At 45.7% G+C, this 12,829-nt stretch overlaps 2 protein-coding genes across 2 annotated transcripts in view; both read left to right on the top strand.

The window, feature by feature from the left end:
* LOC135818392 (carbonic anhydrase 1-like) overlaps window positions 1-12,829 on the top strand; it is a 199,853-nt gene that overhangs the window by 128,198 nt on the left and 58,826 nt on the right. The gene's annotated exons all lie outside the window — the stretch shown is intronic.
* The window catches only part of LOC135818393 (carbonic anhydrase 1-like), a 40,115-nt gene that overhangs the window by 3,079 nt on the left and 24,207 nt on the right, over window positions 1-12,829 (top strand). Inside the window, exon 2 of the mRNA XM_065331753.1 lies at window positions 720-788. Coding sequence (XP_065187825.1) covers window positions 720-788 — 69 coding nt within the window. The remainder of the gene's footprint in view (window positions 1-719; window positions 789-12,829) is intronic.

The raw sequence follows: 12,829 nt of genomic DNA, 5'->3' as shown, positions 1-12,829 counted from the left end.
ATTTATTTATTTTATTACAGCATCTCATAGCACAGTGAGAACACCGGCCAATACAAAGAGAGAGGGTGTTAGCCAACCACGGCAAGGAAGGGAGAAGGGGAGGAGAAGAAAAAAGGAACCGGCATGGATAAGTAGTATTCAATCCACATTCCTCTGTACATCCTCACCCTCTAAGGGATACTGCCTTTTGTGCTACGTACATTAGTGAGAACATCATGAAGTTCGGGTTACTGAAAATCAAGGTGGGATGCAAATTTACTGGTGTTAGTAGTGAAAAGGAAGCCTTACAGGGTTTGTCACATTTTCCCCAGATGTAATGCAATGGACAGGGATACTAATTCCTTTCGGGGCTATCCGTTTTTACATTATACTTCCTGTGCTGATATGTCATCATTTCTTGTTACAAAATTCATCTGCCGGCGGGAATAAAAGGGAGATAATTGTGCTCATGTAGATGATTGACACTGCTGTCAGGTGACAGCTCTGTAGGCAACGCCCGTTTCTGTCCATCCTGTCCACAGGTGTTCTGCTTTATACTCTGATGTGTTGAATATTCCTTCAAGCTGCAACGACTTTATCTTACTGTTTGTTAGTTGACAGGTTGAGAAAGACTAAAGCCGCTTTGTGGTTTGAATTTTCAAGATCGGAAGATATGTTGCTTTTCACATTTTTATATTATTCTGTCATTTGTGACTATACTCCAATCCTGCTGTGTAAAGGTATTACAGCTGTATATGCTTCCGGCAGCTTCTCAAAAGGATGGAATTACAACCCTGATTCGCCTTTGGGTAAGTCATCCCTTCCATCGTGGGCATTGGCGAAATTTGATTACTGAAACAGAATGCAAGAGTTTGGCTGGTGGTGTTGCTATGCATAAAAGCACTGTTACCCACCAACATGAATAACTGAATTAATAAGTTATATAATAACGCAGTATATTATTGACCACTTACTTCACAATGCACGATCGAGGTTCGTGTCTTCGTATCAGAAAGTATGAAGACACAATACAGTCACATTGCGATATTAGCCAAGAAAATCTAACAAAATCGAAGGTATTGAGAAGTTTGGAAAGGATTGGGAGAACTTCAAATTCAAAGTATCAGTCGGGGAAGTGAACTGCCTAAAAGAGAAAAAAACGCCAGACCCACCAGGACTCCCAGGTTCGAGTCCTGGAGGGTCTGGCGTTTTTTTCTCTTTTCAGGCAGTTCACTTCCCCGACTGATACTTTGTATTGAGAAGTCTTCATACTTTCTGATACGAAGGCACAATCCTCGATCGTGCATTGTGAAGTTGGCTCATTGCCTTGTTGAGATCATCCGGAAAAGGTACTTTCTCGATAGAGATGGAATCATAAAGCTTTAGTTTCTGCACTCGTTTCTGCAAATACTTAGGTGCAACAGAGTAGTGTTGGCAGTCACGGAGTAGCCTGACACTGAATATAGCTGTATTGAGGCGACCACGGAGGGCAAGAACAAGATTCAATAGATCAATATGGGTGATTGGGAGGCGTTGTTTGAAGTAATTTAAACAGTGTCATGGCGATAAAAAATATAAGAGGGCAACAGTCATCAGCGTGGACAAAGACGGGCAAGGGGTCTGTACTTCCACCAGTGTAGCCCAGGTGTATTGCAGCTGTACAAGCGGGCAGCATGGGAGCTTCATGCACGCTGCAGAGCTCAAGGCCCTACTACTTACTACTGCTAATACTAGTGAGTACAGTAGTGTTGCGAGTCATGTATCCGTCAAGACAACTAACAGGACGGAACGTGCATACATGTATAAACTAGCAAAGATTGTACTACCAACAGGTACAGGTACATGTACTATAAAAATAAAGATAAAGAGCCTAAAGCACTAGTAGATGTAACAGGAATTCAACTCTCGGTTTGTGAACACGCTGCTACAAGACACTGAGCAAAGGAGGCCCAGTGTCCAAGTTTGCCTTCACGGTGCAACGGTTTTTAAAAGAGGTCGGAGGCGGATAATACTTTAAAAACAATGGTAAGTTTTGGGTCGCAAGTATCCACGCAAACACACATCTAGTCACAATAAGGCACTTGTCAAAGTATCTGAACGTTTTCGGTTCCTTCTCATCAAGGACTATACAGGGAATGGCTCAAGTTGGAAAGACTAAAACTTACATAGCATAAAGATAATGAGATGACAACACTCGTGACAAGGTGGAAAATTATCAAGTTCAGCACGACACAAAACTCGAAGGAAAATAATAATAGTGACAACAACAAAGTGAGCAAATTAAGTTACATTGTTAACACCTCGACGAGGAGTAACACCAAACTATTGTAGCGACAACACATTTTTTCTGCACGCAAAGTTCAGGATCTAATTACTTACGGATATACAAAGCTTCTAACACAGCCAAATGCAACGCACATCTACCATGTGACAATAGAGAGGTTCCGCATAACGTAATTACGTTAGTAAAAAACGTAGTCGATCTACGGAAAGTCTTACGTAAACTGCATGCGCATCTGTGTTCCGCCATACGGAGTTTTCAAATCACGTAGCTGCCCTTGGCAACTCCGAACGCGGCAGTGTACGACCAGATCGACCTGGGAAGAAAGTCATAAATTTGTACCCCAATCCACTTACGGACCAGCTACGTTATCAGAGCCCTATCTACGTACTCTCCGTAGACAACTTTCTGTAAGTGGAGTGCAAACTCGCGAATTCACGGGTTTTCCCCGCCCACTAACGTAAAGTTGCTCAACTTTACGTAGTGCGGAACCTCTCTAATATTGAGAAAACATTATCACTGTAAAACTTACGACAATTGGTACGGGCTGACAAATGTTGCTTGATTGACGAAATGCGACTCTTAGCTCCGTTGGGTGTTGTCTCCTCCAATGTCCCGACATCTCGCCTCTTCGCGGCACCACCACTATCCGCCTCTTTGCGTTTTCGCGGCCTTCCACGTTTCCTGACACTAGCCGTTGTGTGCGCGATACCCAGTGTCCTTTCAGCTACGTCTCCTCCATTGCGGATTTCTATTGAGCTTTCTTACTCCAACTTGTCCGGTGTCCGATATTGAGGTTCGTTTTCGTGGTCTACCACGTTTTCAAATATTGACTGTTGTTGTCACTTCTGTTGTCGTTGTACGTGCGTCCTCACCAGTCCGTATTTTTAAATTTGAATGAAACGGAGTTCGTAACACTTATGTTGATGGTCACGTCTGGTGTGGAGTTTTCATTCGACAATATAATGTACAAACAGACTGATGGAGTCGCCATGGGATCGCCTTTGGGACCAGTCTTGGCGAATATATTTTTTGGCTTCTGCGAGTCGTCTATCGACCCTTCACTTTGGCCATCAATGTACTGTCGTTTTGTTGACGATGTGTATTGTCACGACGACGACAAGGAAACCTGGGATAGGTTTATGGAAACTCTCAACTCCTTACATCCAGCATTAAAATTCACATCAGATGGTGAAAATAATGGTACCCTCTCTTTCCTGGATGGTAGGATTTCTCGTAACATGGATACGCACCATTTATAGAAAGCCAACTTTCACAGGCTTGTATATCCCAATGTCAAGTTTTACTCCAACCAAGTCCAAAACACACCTCGTCAAGGCCCTTGTCTACCGTGCACATAGGATATGTTCCCCTCATCTGGTGGACGAGGAACTAAAACGACTCTTAACGATAATGACAAAGAATGGCTATCCAAAGACATTGTTAATGAAACTCATCAACCAGAAAGCGACCATGGAAAAGACAATCACTTTTGGACCAGGGAGATGCCCTACGTTTGCCATCGGTTGGTGCCAGTTCTTCGTGCATTGAGAAGGAGGTGCGGAATATTGTTTCCTCCTCTCATCCGTGTGTCAAATTGTATGTCATCTTTGGGACGACCCGTGCGTTCAGCGTGCAGAAGGACGTTCTACCTACCCTAAGCAAAATTATATTTCTTTCAGTGCCGAAATTGTGAAAATTTGTACATAGGTAGAACCTTTCAGCACCTGGGCGCACGGATTCGTCAACGTGTACCGTTGAATCTTGTCATTGTAGCGGCACGTGGTTCTCGGCCTCGGCGTGGTCATCCGCCGAAGTGTCCAGTGCAGTCTGTGTCTGAGGTGGACTCGTACAACTCTGCTTTAAATACGCTTGCCGACCCCTCCTCCTCTTTGTCGGGCACAGGGCTGGAGCCAACCCGAACAACAGTCAACAAGAAGAAGAGACCGATACGGAAACCACTGAAACTGACATCTGAGCAATCGAGCCCCGGACGGGTCACCAGAAGCCAGTTGAGGAGACGAATTGATGAGGAGTCAAAAGAACCAATACTGGAAGTGACCACAACGGTTAATGTGAAGAAACGAGGTAGACCACGGAAGCAGGACAGACTGGACGTGGAGCAGCACACTGATGTCGACCCAGGCAATCGGAATTGCAGGGATGCAGGGCGTAATGGGAGAGACTGGCAAGTGGCAGGATCGGAGGTGACAACGACGAAGTTGTCGGGCCTGGGAAACAAGACATTGGCAATCAAGTGTCACCTGTCGGGCAGTGCTAGTTGTCGTGAGTGGTATTCCGATGATGTATTCTCTGTTTGGTCGTGTGGTAGGTCTTTGTTACATCTTGCCGTGTTGAAAGCTTTGTACATACGTAAGTTAGACCCTGAGCTTTGTGTTCAGAAGGAGAATGTGTTGCCTTTGCAGTAGTTTGGCACTGTTCGTCGTGCGAAAAAAATCTCATGATCTCTTGATATTCTCTCTCTTTTTCTTGTCACTACGTTTTGTCACTTATTTGATTTCCATACTGTTTTCTTGACTCTTCACATCTATTTTTTTTGTGTCACTTCTACACATAATTGGGGTGATGAATCTCTGAACTTCTTTTCTTTATAGTTGTAGTCTCTTAGCGTATTTCCATCATTCCCTGTAGTATTTTGAGAAGAAGGGAACGAAAACGTTCAATACTTTGACACATGTCCTAATTGGCTGGTGGTGACCATTTGAAATTATTATTATTGTGATGCCGCGATAGTACAATCATGTGCATGGAAGGTCCAGATTTCAAGTCTTAAAGACGTTCAAACACACCGACCTAAACTTGAAGCATTATTCCCATAGCTAGGCTAAAGACGTTACTTCACTTATGTCTAGCGCTAGCCAGGGTCCACATAGCTTTAATTCCCGTAGCTATGCAGAAGACGTTACTTCAGTAACGTCTGGCGCTAGCCAGGGTCCACACAGCTTTAATTCCCGTAGCTATGCAGAAGACGTTACTTCAGTAACGTCTGGCGCTAGCCAGGGTCCACACAGCTTTAATTTGGTGTTTGTTTGTTTGTTTGTGTCACGCCTGGCGCTATCCCGTATCTGTCCCGTACTGTACCGTACCAGCAAAGACAGCTGGCCACACTATTTTTTTGTTTGTTCCATCGACATGCCTGGCGCTATCCCGTACCTGTCCCGTACCATCAAGAGAATGAGTATGTGCGAAGTGTATCGGGGGAATGCATTCAGTGCAGTAACATTCTGTGTGCATTTGTGTGCGAGGCCGAGATCCCAGTAGCAGGCTGGCTGGGCCGCCTGTCGACCAGCCCGGGAATCGCATGTAGGCCGATAGCATAATAATTATAACGTATATAGATGTATAGCAGGGAGTCGTATTATGTAAACGACTCCGTGCTGTCTAGGGAGATTTTCTTGAAAGAAATACGAAGTAGGGAGATGAAGAAATGCAATTAGAATGGACGTTAGTTGCCGAATATGTGACATGATGCGTCAGCTAAAACGACCTTTGGAAGAGAGATTCCGTCGTCTCCAAAATAATCCTGAACGGGCGAGTCAGCGCCAGTCACAGGAAACGTCGGAAGAGAGATCCCGTCGACTCCAGAACGTCCGTGATCGGCAGAGTCAGCGCCGGTAACAGGAAACGTCGGAAGAGAGATCCCGTCGACTCCAGAACATTCGTGATCGGCAGAGTCAGCCCCGGTCACAGGAAACGGCAGGACAGACATCGCGTCGACTCCAGAACGCCCGTGATCGGCAGAGTCAGCGCCGGTCACTAGGGGTGTGCGTATAATGCTCGAAAAGGTGGCAGATTCTGCTCGAAAAGCAGTGCAATTGGCAGAACCATACAAACCTATGGCGGGCAATTCCTCGAATTCTGCTCCATTTCTTTATCCACATACCAAACATGCAGGAAACTTACCAAAAAAGTACCGAATTTGCCAATTTTTCTGCCGGCATTATCCGCATATGCCTACCGTTAACGCGTTCACAGGAAACGTAACAAAAAAATTAAAAATTAAAAATATACAAAAAATATTAACGCCGTAGTAGTGCAACAGACGTTACTTCAGTATCGTTTGGCGCCAGCCAGGGTTCACACGGCTTTGGCACGTCACATGCATGATGAGCAAGCAAAAAAGCATAGCGTAGGGCCCTGAGCTTCCAAGCTCTCTCGTTTGGTGTTTGTTTGTGTGTTTGTTTGTTTGTGTCACGCCTGGCGCTATCCGTATCTGACGGCAAAAAGCATAGGATGTTATAAATTTTTCAATTCTCCTTTTTTTCAGGCATATCCTGGGATTCGAACCCGCACTATCGCCCTACATGCATTCCCCCATACACTTCGCATTCATACCCATTCTTCCAAGTTGCTTTACGTTTTTATCTTGCGTTTGAAAGCCTTATTTGAATATTGCGGGCAGCTGTATGTGGCCAGCTGTGTTTGATGGTACGGTACGGTACGGGAGACGGTGTCGTATTACCCTCGATCGTACCTGTCCCGTACCTATCCCCTACCGTACAGTGCCATCAAAGACGGCTGGCCACAATGCATATTCAAATAGGGCTTTCAAATGCAAGATCACAATGTGAAACAACTTGGAAGAATTAGTACCGTACTGGCAATATATGTTGCCGCGTAACGCGTAACGCAGGGGGGTGCGGCGTAACGCGCGACCAGGCTAGTGCGACAAATTTTCGTTGAGTTCGTAACGCGCGTCCGGCGGGGTGCGGCGATCTTTTCATTGCAGTTTGCACTGCAAAAAAAAGGCTGACAACTGTGAAAGCACGTGTACCGCGTGGTGAAAAGTAGTTTTTGGAGGAAGCGCTCTTCCACTATGTCACTTTCCTTTTGATGATCTTTTTGTGAACAGATCACTCTGATAGATATACACAGAGGCAATATGCTTTGGTTCTGCAAGAGTGCTCAATGCCTGATTCAGGCAGAGCGGCGTACACAAAGGCACACAATGAAAACCTTGGCAAATTTTATTCCGTTGTGACTCAGAGTTTCATGGCTGAACCAATCATCAGATTGATTGATTGATGATTGATGATTGGTTCAGCCATGAAACTCTGAGTCACAACGGAATAAAATTTGCCAAGGTTTTCATTGTGTGCCTTTGTGTTCTGATAGATATACAGTCTTCTATTGATATCGTTGTCGTCCTTTGCCGTCGGGTTTGTAACAGTTGGATAGCAACTGAATTTCTGTGCCTTCAATGTGGATGAAAAGAAAAAATGATGCGGCAAAAGCACAAAAATGATGCGGCAATAGCAAAAACGTGATGCGGCAATAGCAAAAAAAGGACTGCGGCAATATAGAAACCTGTGTAACGGCTCCTGTGCGACTTTGCACGTAACGCCCTGCGTGCGGCAAACATGTACCAATGTAACGCTTCATGGCCTCACTGCGGCAACATATATTGCCAGTACGGTATGTATGCGAAGTGTATCGGGGGATGCATGCAGGGCGCGCGATAGTGCGGGTTCAAATCCCAGGTTATGTCTTAAAAAAAGGAATTTTTTAAAGAATTTATAACATCCCTGCTTTTTTTTGTCTAGGTCATCAAGGCAAAAAGCATAGCGTAGGGCCCTGAGCTTCCAAGCTCTCTCGTTCCGTGATCGTTTGTTTGTTTGTGGCATCGGCATGCCTGCCGCTATCCCGTACCTGTCCCGTAGCGTACCATCAAGGACTGCATCGGCGCCGGCATGCCTGCACCATCCCGCACCTGTCCCGTACCGTTCCATCAGAGACAGCTAGCTGGCCACAATATTCAAATAGGGCTTTCAAATGCAAGATCATAACGTGAACCAACTTAGAAGAATGAGTGTGTATGCGAAGTATATTGGGGGAATGCATGCAGGGCGATAGTGCGGGTGCAAATCCCAGGTTATGTCTTGAAAAACTTGGAGTAATGAAAAATTTATAACATCCCTATGCTTTTTTCTTGCTGAGGTCATCAAGGTGGTAGACGGTGTCGTATTATCCTCAAATGCAAAGAGAACGTCGACTCTCGCTAGGCAAAAAGCATAGTGTAGGGCCCTGAGCTTCCAAACTCTCTCGTTGTTATGATGCTGCTATAGTACAATCATGTACATGGATGGTGCTGTTATGAACTCTCTGATTCTCTAAAAGTGTCAGGAGTACCGTAAAATCCCGCCAGAGCACCCCTACCTCCTCAACGCTTCAGGTGGGGAGGGGCGGATGGGCGAGTCCTACTTGCCGCATTCAGTGCTACATGAAAAAGTACTCACCCTACGAAAACTGTTCGTGCATCTCGTACACCGACCAAAGGTCAAGAGCCAGGAGTTGTACAGACCCGACAAAACGCAGGGTTTGTGCGATCCCTGGTCGAGAGGGTGGGCACTGTTACATACATTTCCAACGGGGTTGAGCAGGCGTCTACAGTACAGTACGGCATCACAGACTGCGACAGAGTCATACGAGGATACAATCAATCACGTCCCTAACAAGAAGTCCGAGGGGAGGGGTGGATGGGAGGGACGGGGCGCTCTGGCGGGATTTTACGGTAGTAGTAGGGAGGTTCTGCTCTACGTTTTGGGAACGCGACGCAAAGAATCACGCGAACTTTCTTCGCGTTCCCGTAACGTAAAGAAATGCTGTTCTGCTCTACGTTTCACCTAGAGAAGTCACGTGGAATGTGTACTGGGAATTTCCCCTTCCATATTTGGCAGTTTTCTGCATGCAGTTGATCGATACCCAGCAAATCCGTACGCATTTTCTCTGCGTGTGCCACAACGTAGAGAACCCCATCTCCGCGTAGAAATCTGGAGCCAAAACACGCGAAGCCGTAGACTCTAACCCAGACACCTGCTCTCTACGTGATTTCTCTACGTTTCACGTATAGCAGAACCTCCCTACTATTCTTTTATTCCCGTAGCTATGCAGAAGACGTTACTTCAGTAACGTCTGGCGCTAGCCAGGGTCCACACAGCTTTAATTCCCGTAGCTATGCAGAAGACGTTACTTCAGTAACGTCTGGCGCTAGCCAGGGTCCACACAGCTTTAATTTGGTATTTGTTTGTTTGTGTGTTTGTTTGTTTGTTTGTTTGTGTCACGCCTGGCGCTATCCCGTATCTGTCCCGTATCTGTCCCGTATCTGTGAATACAAAGGCTCTACAGGATTGTACATAACAGCTGTCCACAATATTTGCGGGCTCCTGTATCTGTCCCGTACCGTACCAATATTCGTCGTATTATGCATACGACTCCCTGATGTAGAGTGGGATTTGGAAAGAAATAGGGAGACGAGGAGGAAATTAAATTAGAATAGACGCCGATTAGGCGATATGATGCGTCAGCATAAACATACTTTGGAAGAGAGATCCCGTCGTCTCCAAAATAAGCGTGAACGAGCGATTCAGTGCCGGTCACAGGAAACGTCGGAAGAGAGATCCTGTCGACTCCAGAACGCCCGTGGTCGGTAGAGTCCGGCGGTACCAGGCAACGTCAGGACAGACATCCCGTTGAGTCCAGAACGCCCGTGATCGGCAGAGTCTAAGCCGGTCCCAGGAAACGTCAGGACAGACATCCCGTCGAGTCCAGAACGCCGTGATCGGCAGAGTCAGCGCCGGTCCCAGTAAACGTCAGGACAGACATCCCGTCGACGCGCAGAAAAACAAAATCTGCAGCCTCTTTTGCCGTCGAACAGGATACGTATTTATATAGGAGACTGTAAAGTTATGTAATGTCCAAATTTCGACGTGAGCAGCAGGTCACTCGCGTTGATTTTTTCGACGTGCGAGCCAAATAACGCGAGCTGAACTTTCGCGTCGCAGACATCCCGTCGACGCGCAGAAAAACTAAATCTGCAGCCTCTTTTGCCGTCGGACAGGATACGTATTTTAGGAGACTGTAAAGTTATGTAATGTGCTCCTCAGGCAACCATGCATTCGGCGTCGTCATTGGCTCAACAGGTCAATGTAGATGTATTACTACAAAAAGGCCAGAAAATCCGATTCCTGTATTAAAATCAACTAATGTTCGCTGGCGATTTAATTTCGCTGATTTCGCCGCTTGGTACCAACCGGACAAAGTAAATCGCAGGCCAACGTTTGTCATATAGGCAAATGATGCATGATTGAGCAATGGATGCATGTGAGAGCAAAAATACCGATCGATTTCAAATTTGACGTGAAACTGCGCGTCACGTCGGAAATAACGTGCATCTTAACCTCTCTAATCGAGAGGTTTCTATTTCTCATCGGCCAAAATTTGTTGATTTACAATATAAGGAGATAAAAATTAAAGAAGGAGCAAAACAAAAGTAGATGATTATTAGAGAAACAACAATCCGCAATAAATTCTGCAACTACTTTTGCCTAACTCATAATATTCAAACCGATTGAAACGTTTTTGCAATACAGTGATGTGGCCAATGAACGGAAAAAGACAATTCCATCAGTTCTTATAACATGTACGATGAGCTAGGCAAAAAAGCATAAAAGCATAGCGTAGGGCCCTGAGCTTCCAAGCTCTCTCGTTTGGTGTTTGTTTGTTTGTTTGTGTGTTTGTGTCACGCCTGGAGCTATCCCGTATCTTTCCCGTATCTGTCCCGTATCTGTGACTACAAAGGCTCTACAGGATTGTACATAACAGCTGTCCACAATATTTGCTGGCTCCCGTATCTGTCCCGTACCGTACCAATATTCGTCGTATTATGTATACGACTCCCTGATATAGAGGGAGATTTGGAAAGAAATAGGGAGACGAGGAGGAAATTAAATTAGAATAGACGCCGAATAGGTGATAGGATGCGTCAGCAAAAACATACTTTGGAAGAGAAATCCCGACGTCTCCAAAATAAGCATGAAAGGGCGATTCAGTGCCGGTCACAGGAAACGTCGGAAGAGAGATCCCGTCGACTCCAGAACGCCCGTGATCGGCAGAGTCAGCGCCGGTCACAGATAACGTCAGGACAGACATCTCGTCAACTCCAGATCGCCCGTGGTTGGCAGAATCAGCGCCGGTCCCAGGAAACGTCGGACGACACAAATGCAAGAAATGAGCATAGCTGGAGGCTTAATCGTGCTGATTCGCGTCATGCTACTGCAGTTGCGCACATGGAAACTGTGCGATGCATGTTAGAGCAAAAAATACCGATCGATTTCTTTTTGAAAACTCCAATTGGCCAAAGTTTAATGACGGCGAAAAGTTTCGTTTCGAGATCGGCCAAAGTTTCGAGATCGGCCAAAATGTGTTGATTTACAGTATACTAGTATAAGAAGATCAAAAAGAAAAAAAGGAGCAAACCAAAAGTGGATGAAATCAGAGAAAATAACAATCCGAAATAAATTCTACAAATACTTTTGCCTAACTCATAGTTAAACTGATCGAAAAGTTTTTGCAATACAATGGTGTGGCGAATCAACGAAAAAAAACATTTCCATCAGTTCTAATAACATGTACGATGAGGTAGGTAAAAAAGCATAGCGTAGGGCCCTGAGCTTCCAAGCTCTCTCGTTTATAGTGGAGAAACCAAAGCAGGCAGACGCCTAATAACAATGGACCCACTGTGTAGGGTGGTGGAGGAGGGGGGGGGGGGGGAGGGGACATGGCTAATGGACCAAACAACCACGCGGCACGAGGAAAACTATTGAATATTAACGGTATATTTCACTCCGATCGAATCTAATAACTGTTTTGAAGAGACTTTTAGGGTGCGTTTGGTTGGTACGATCTAGAATAGGATCGAACAGCTGGTGCACAGGGAGCAGCCTCATGCCAACCAAACGGTACTCCAAAAACAGAGCACATATTTGTGAAAAATATGCCAAACTTGGTGCATTTTTCAAAGTGTGCATGGGTCACCATGGTGTCCGGTACGGCGGGTCCAACCCAAAAGCGTATGCACGTGATCATTTGGGACCAAAGTCTATGTTCCCGCTAGGTTTCACTGTGGAGAAGTGAATCTGCTCGGTCTGCTCCGGCCTCGAGGCCGGTGCAAGCAGAACATGTTCTGGCCGACCCAAAACAGGTGCAGTCCCAACCAAACGCGCTGTTCTGGTGAATCCCGCTCTAGGTCGTACCAACCAAACGCGCCCTAAGATAACCAGCTAGTTATAGCGTGAAAATGACAGCGTTGATCAGAACATTCAACTCGGATGGTGCGCCAATTAAATTATGTTGAAAAAGGAGAAGGACAAAATGTTTATCATAACTCGAAACATTTTGTCCTTCTCCTATATCAGAAAGGCATACACATACAAATACAACTACAGAGCACACAGCAAATCGCACATAGCGCATGTAGCGTATACCGCGCCGTAAACATCAGCGGTAAGGCGGAGTCGAGATACAACTGCATTGAAACGAACACAGTGTCACCAGCGAGAAGGCCTTTCACACTTGAGAACTTGTGGTTTCATAACATTCTCCCCACCAAAGGGCTTCTCACCGTCGTGCAACAACTCACAAGTCAAGGCGATCCAGGGCTCTGACTACCATCCAAAACTTGTCAACTTATGCTGCGGGGGTGGCCATGGTGGAATATCAGTGATCACGACTTCAGCCAACTCAATTGCTCCGAGCTCGTCGATTTGAGCT

The sequence above is a fragment of the Sycon ciliatum genome, chromosome 5 (genome assembly GCF_964019385.1).
Source record: "Sycon ciliatum chromosome 5, ocSycCili1.1, whole genome shotgun sequence".
NCBI classification, from domain to species: domain Eukaryota; kingdom Metazoa; phylum Porifera; class Calcarea; order Leucosolenida; family Sycettidae; genus Sycon; species Sycon ciliatum.
The sequence above is the reverse complement of the archived record's forward strand: the minus strand, read 5'-3'. Positions and strand labels throughout refer to the sequence as shown.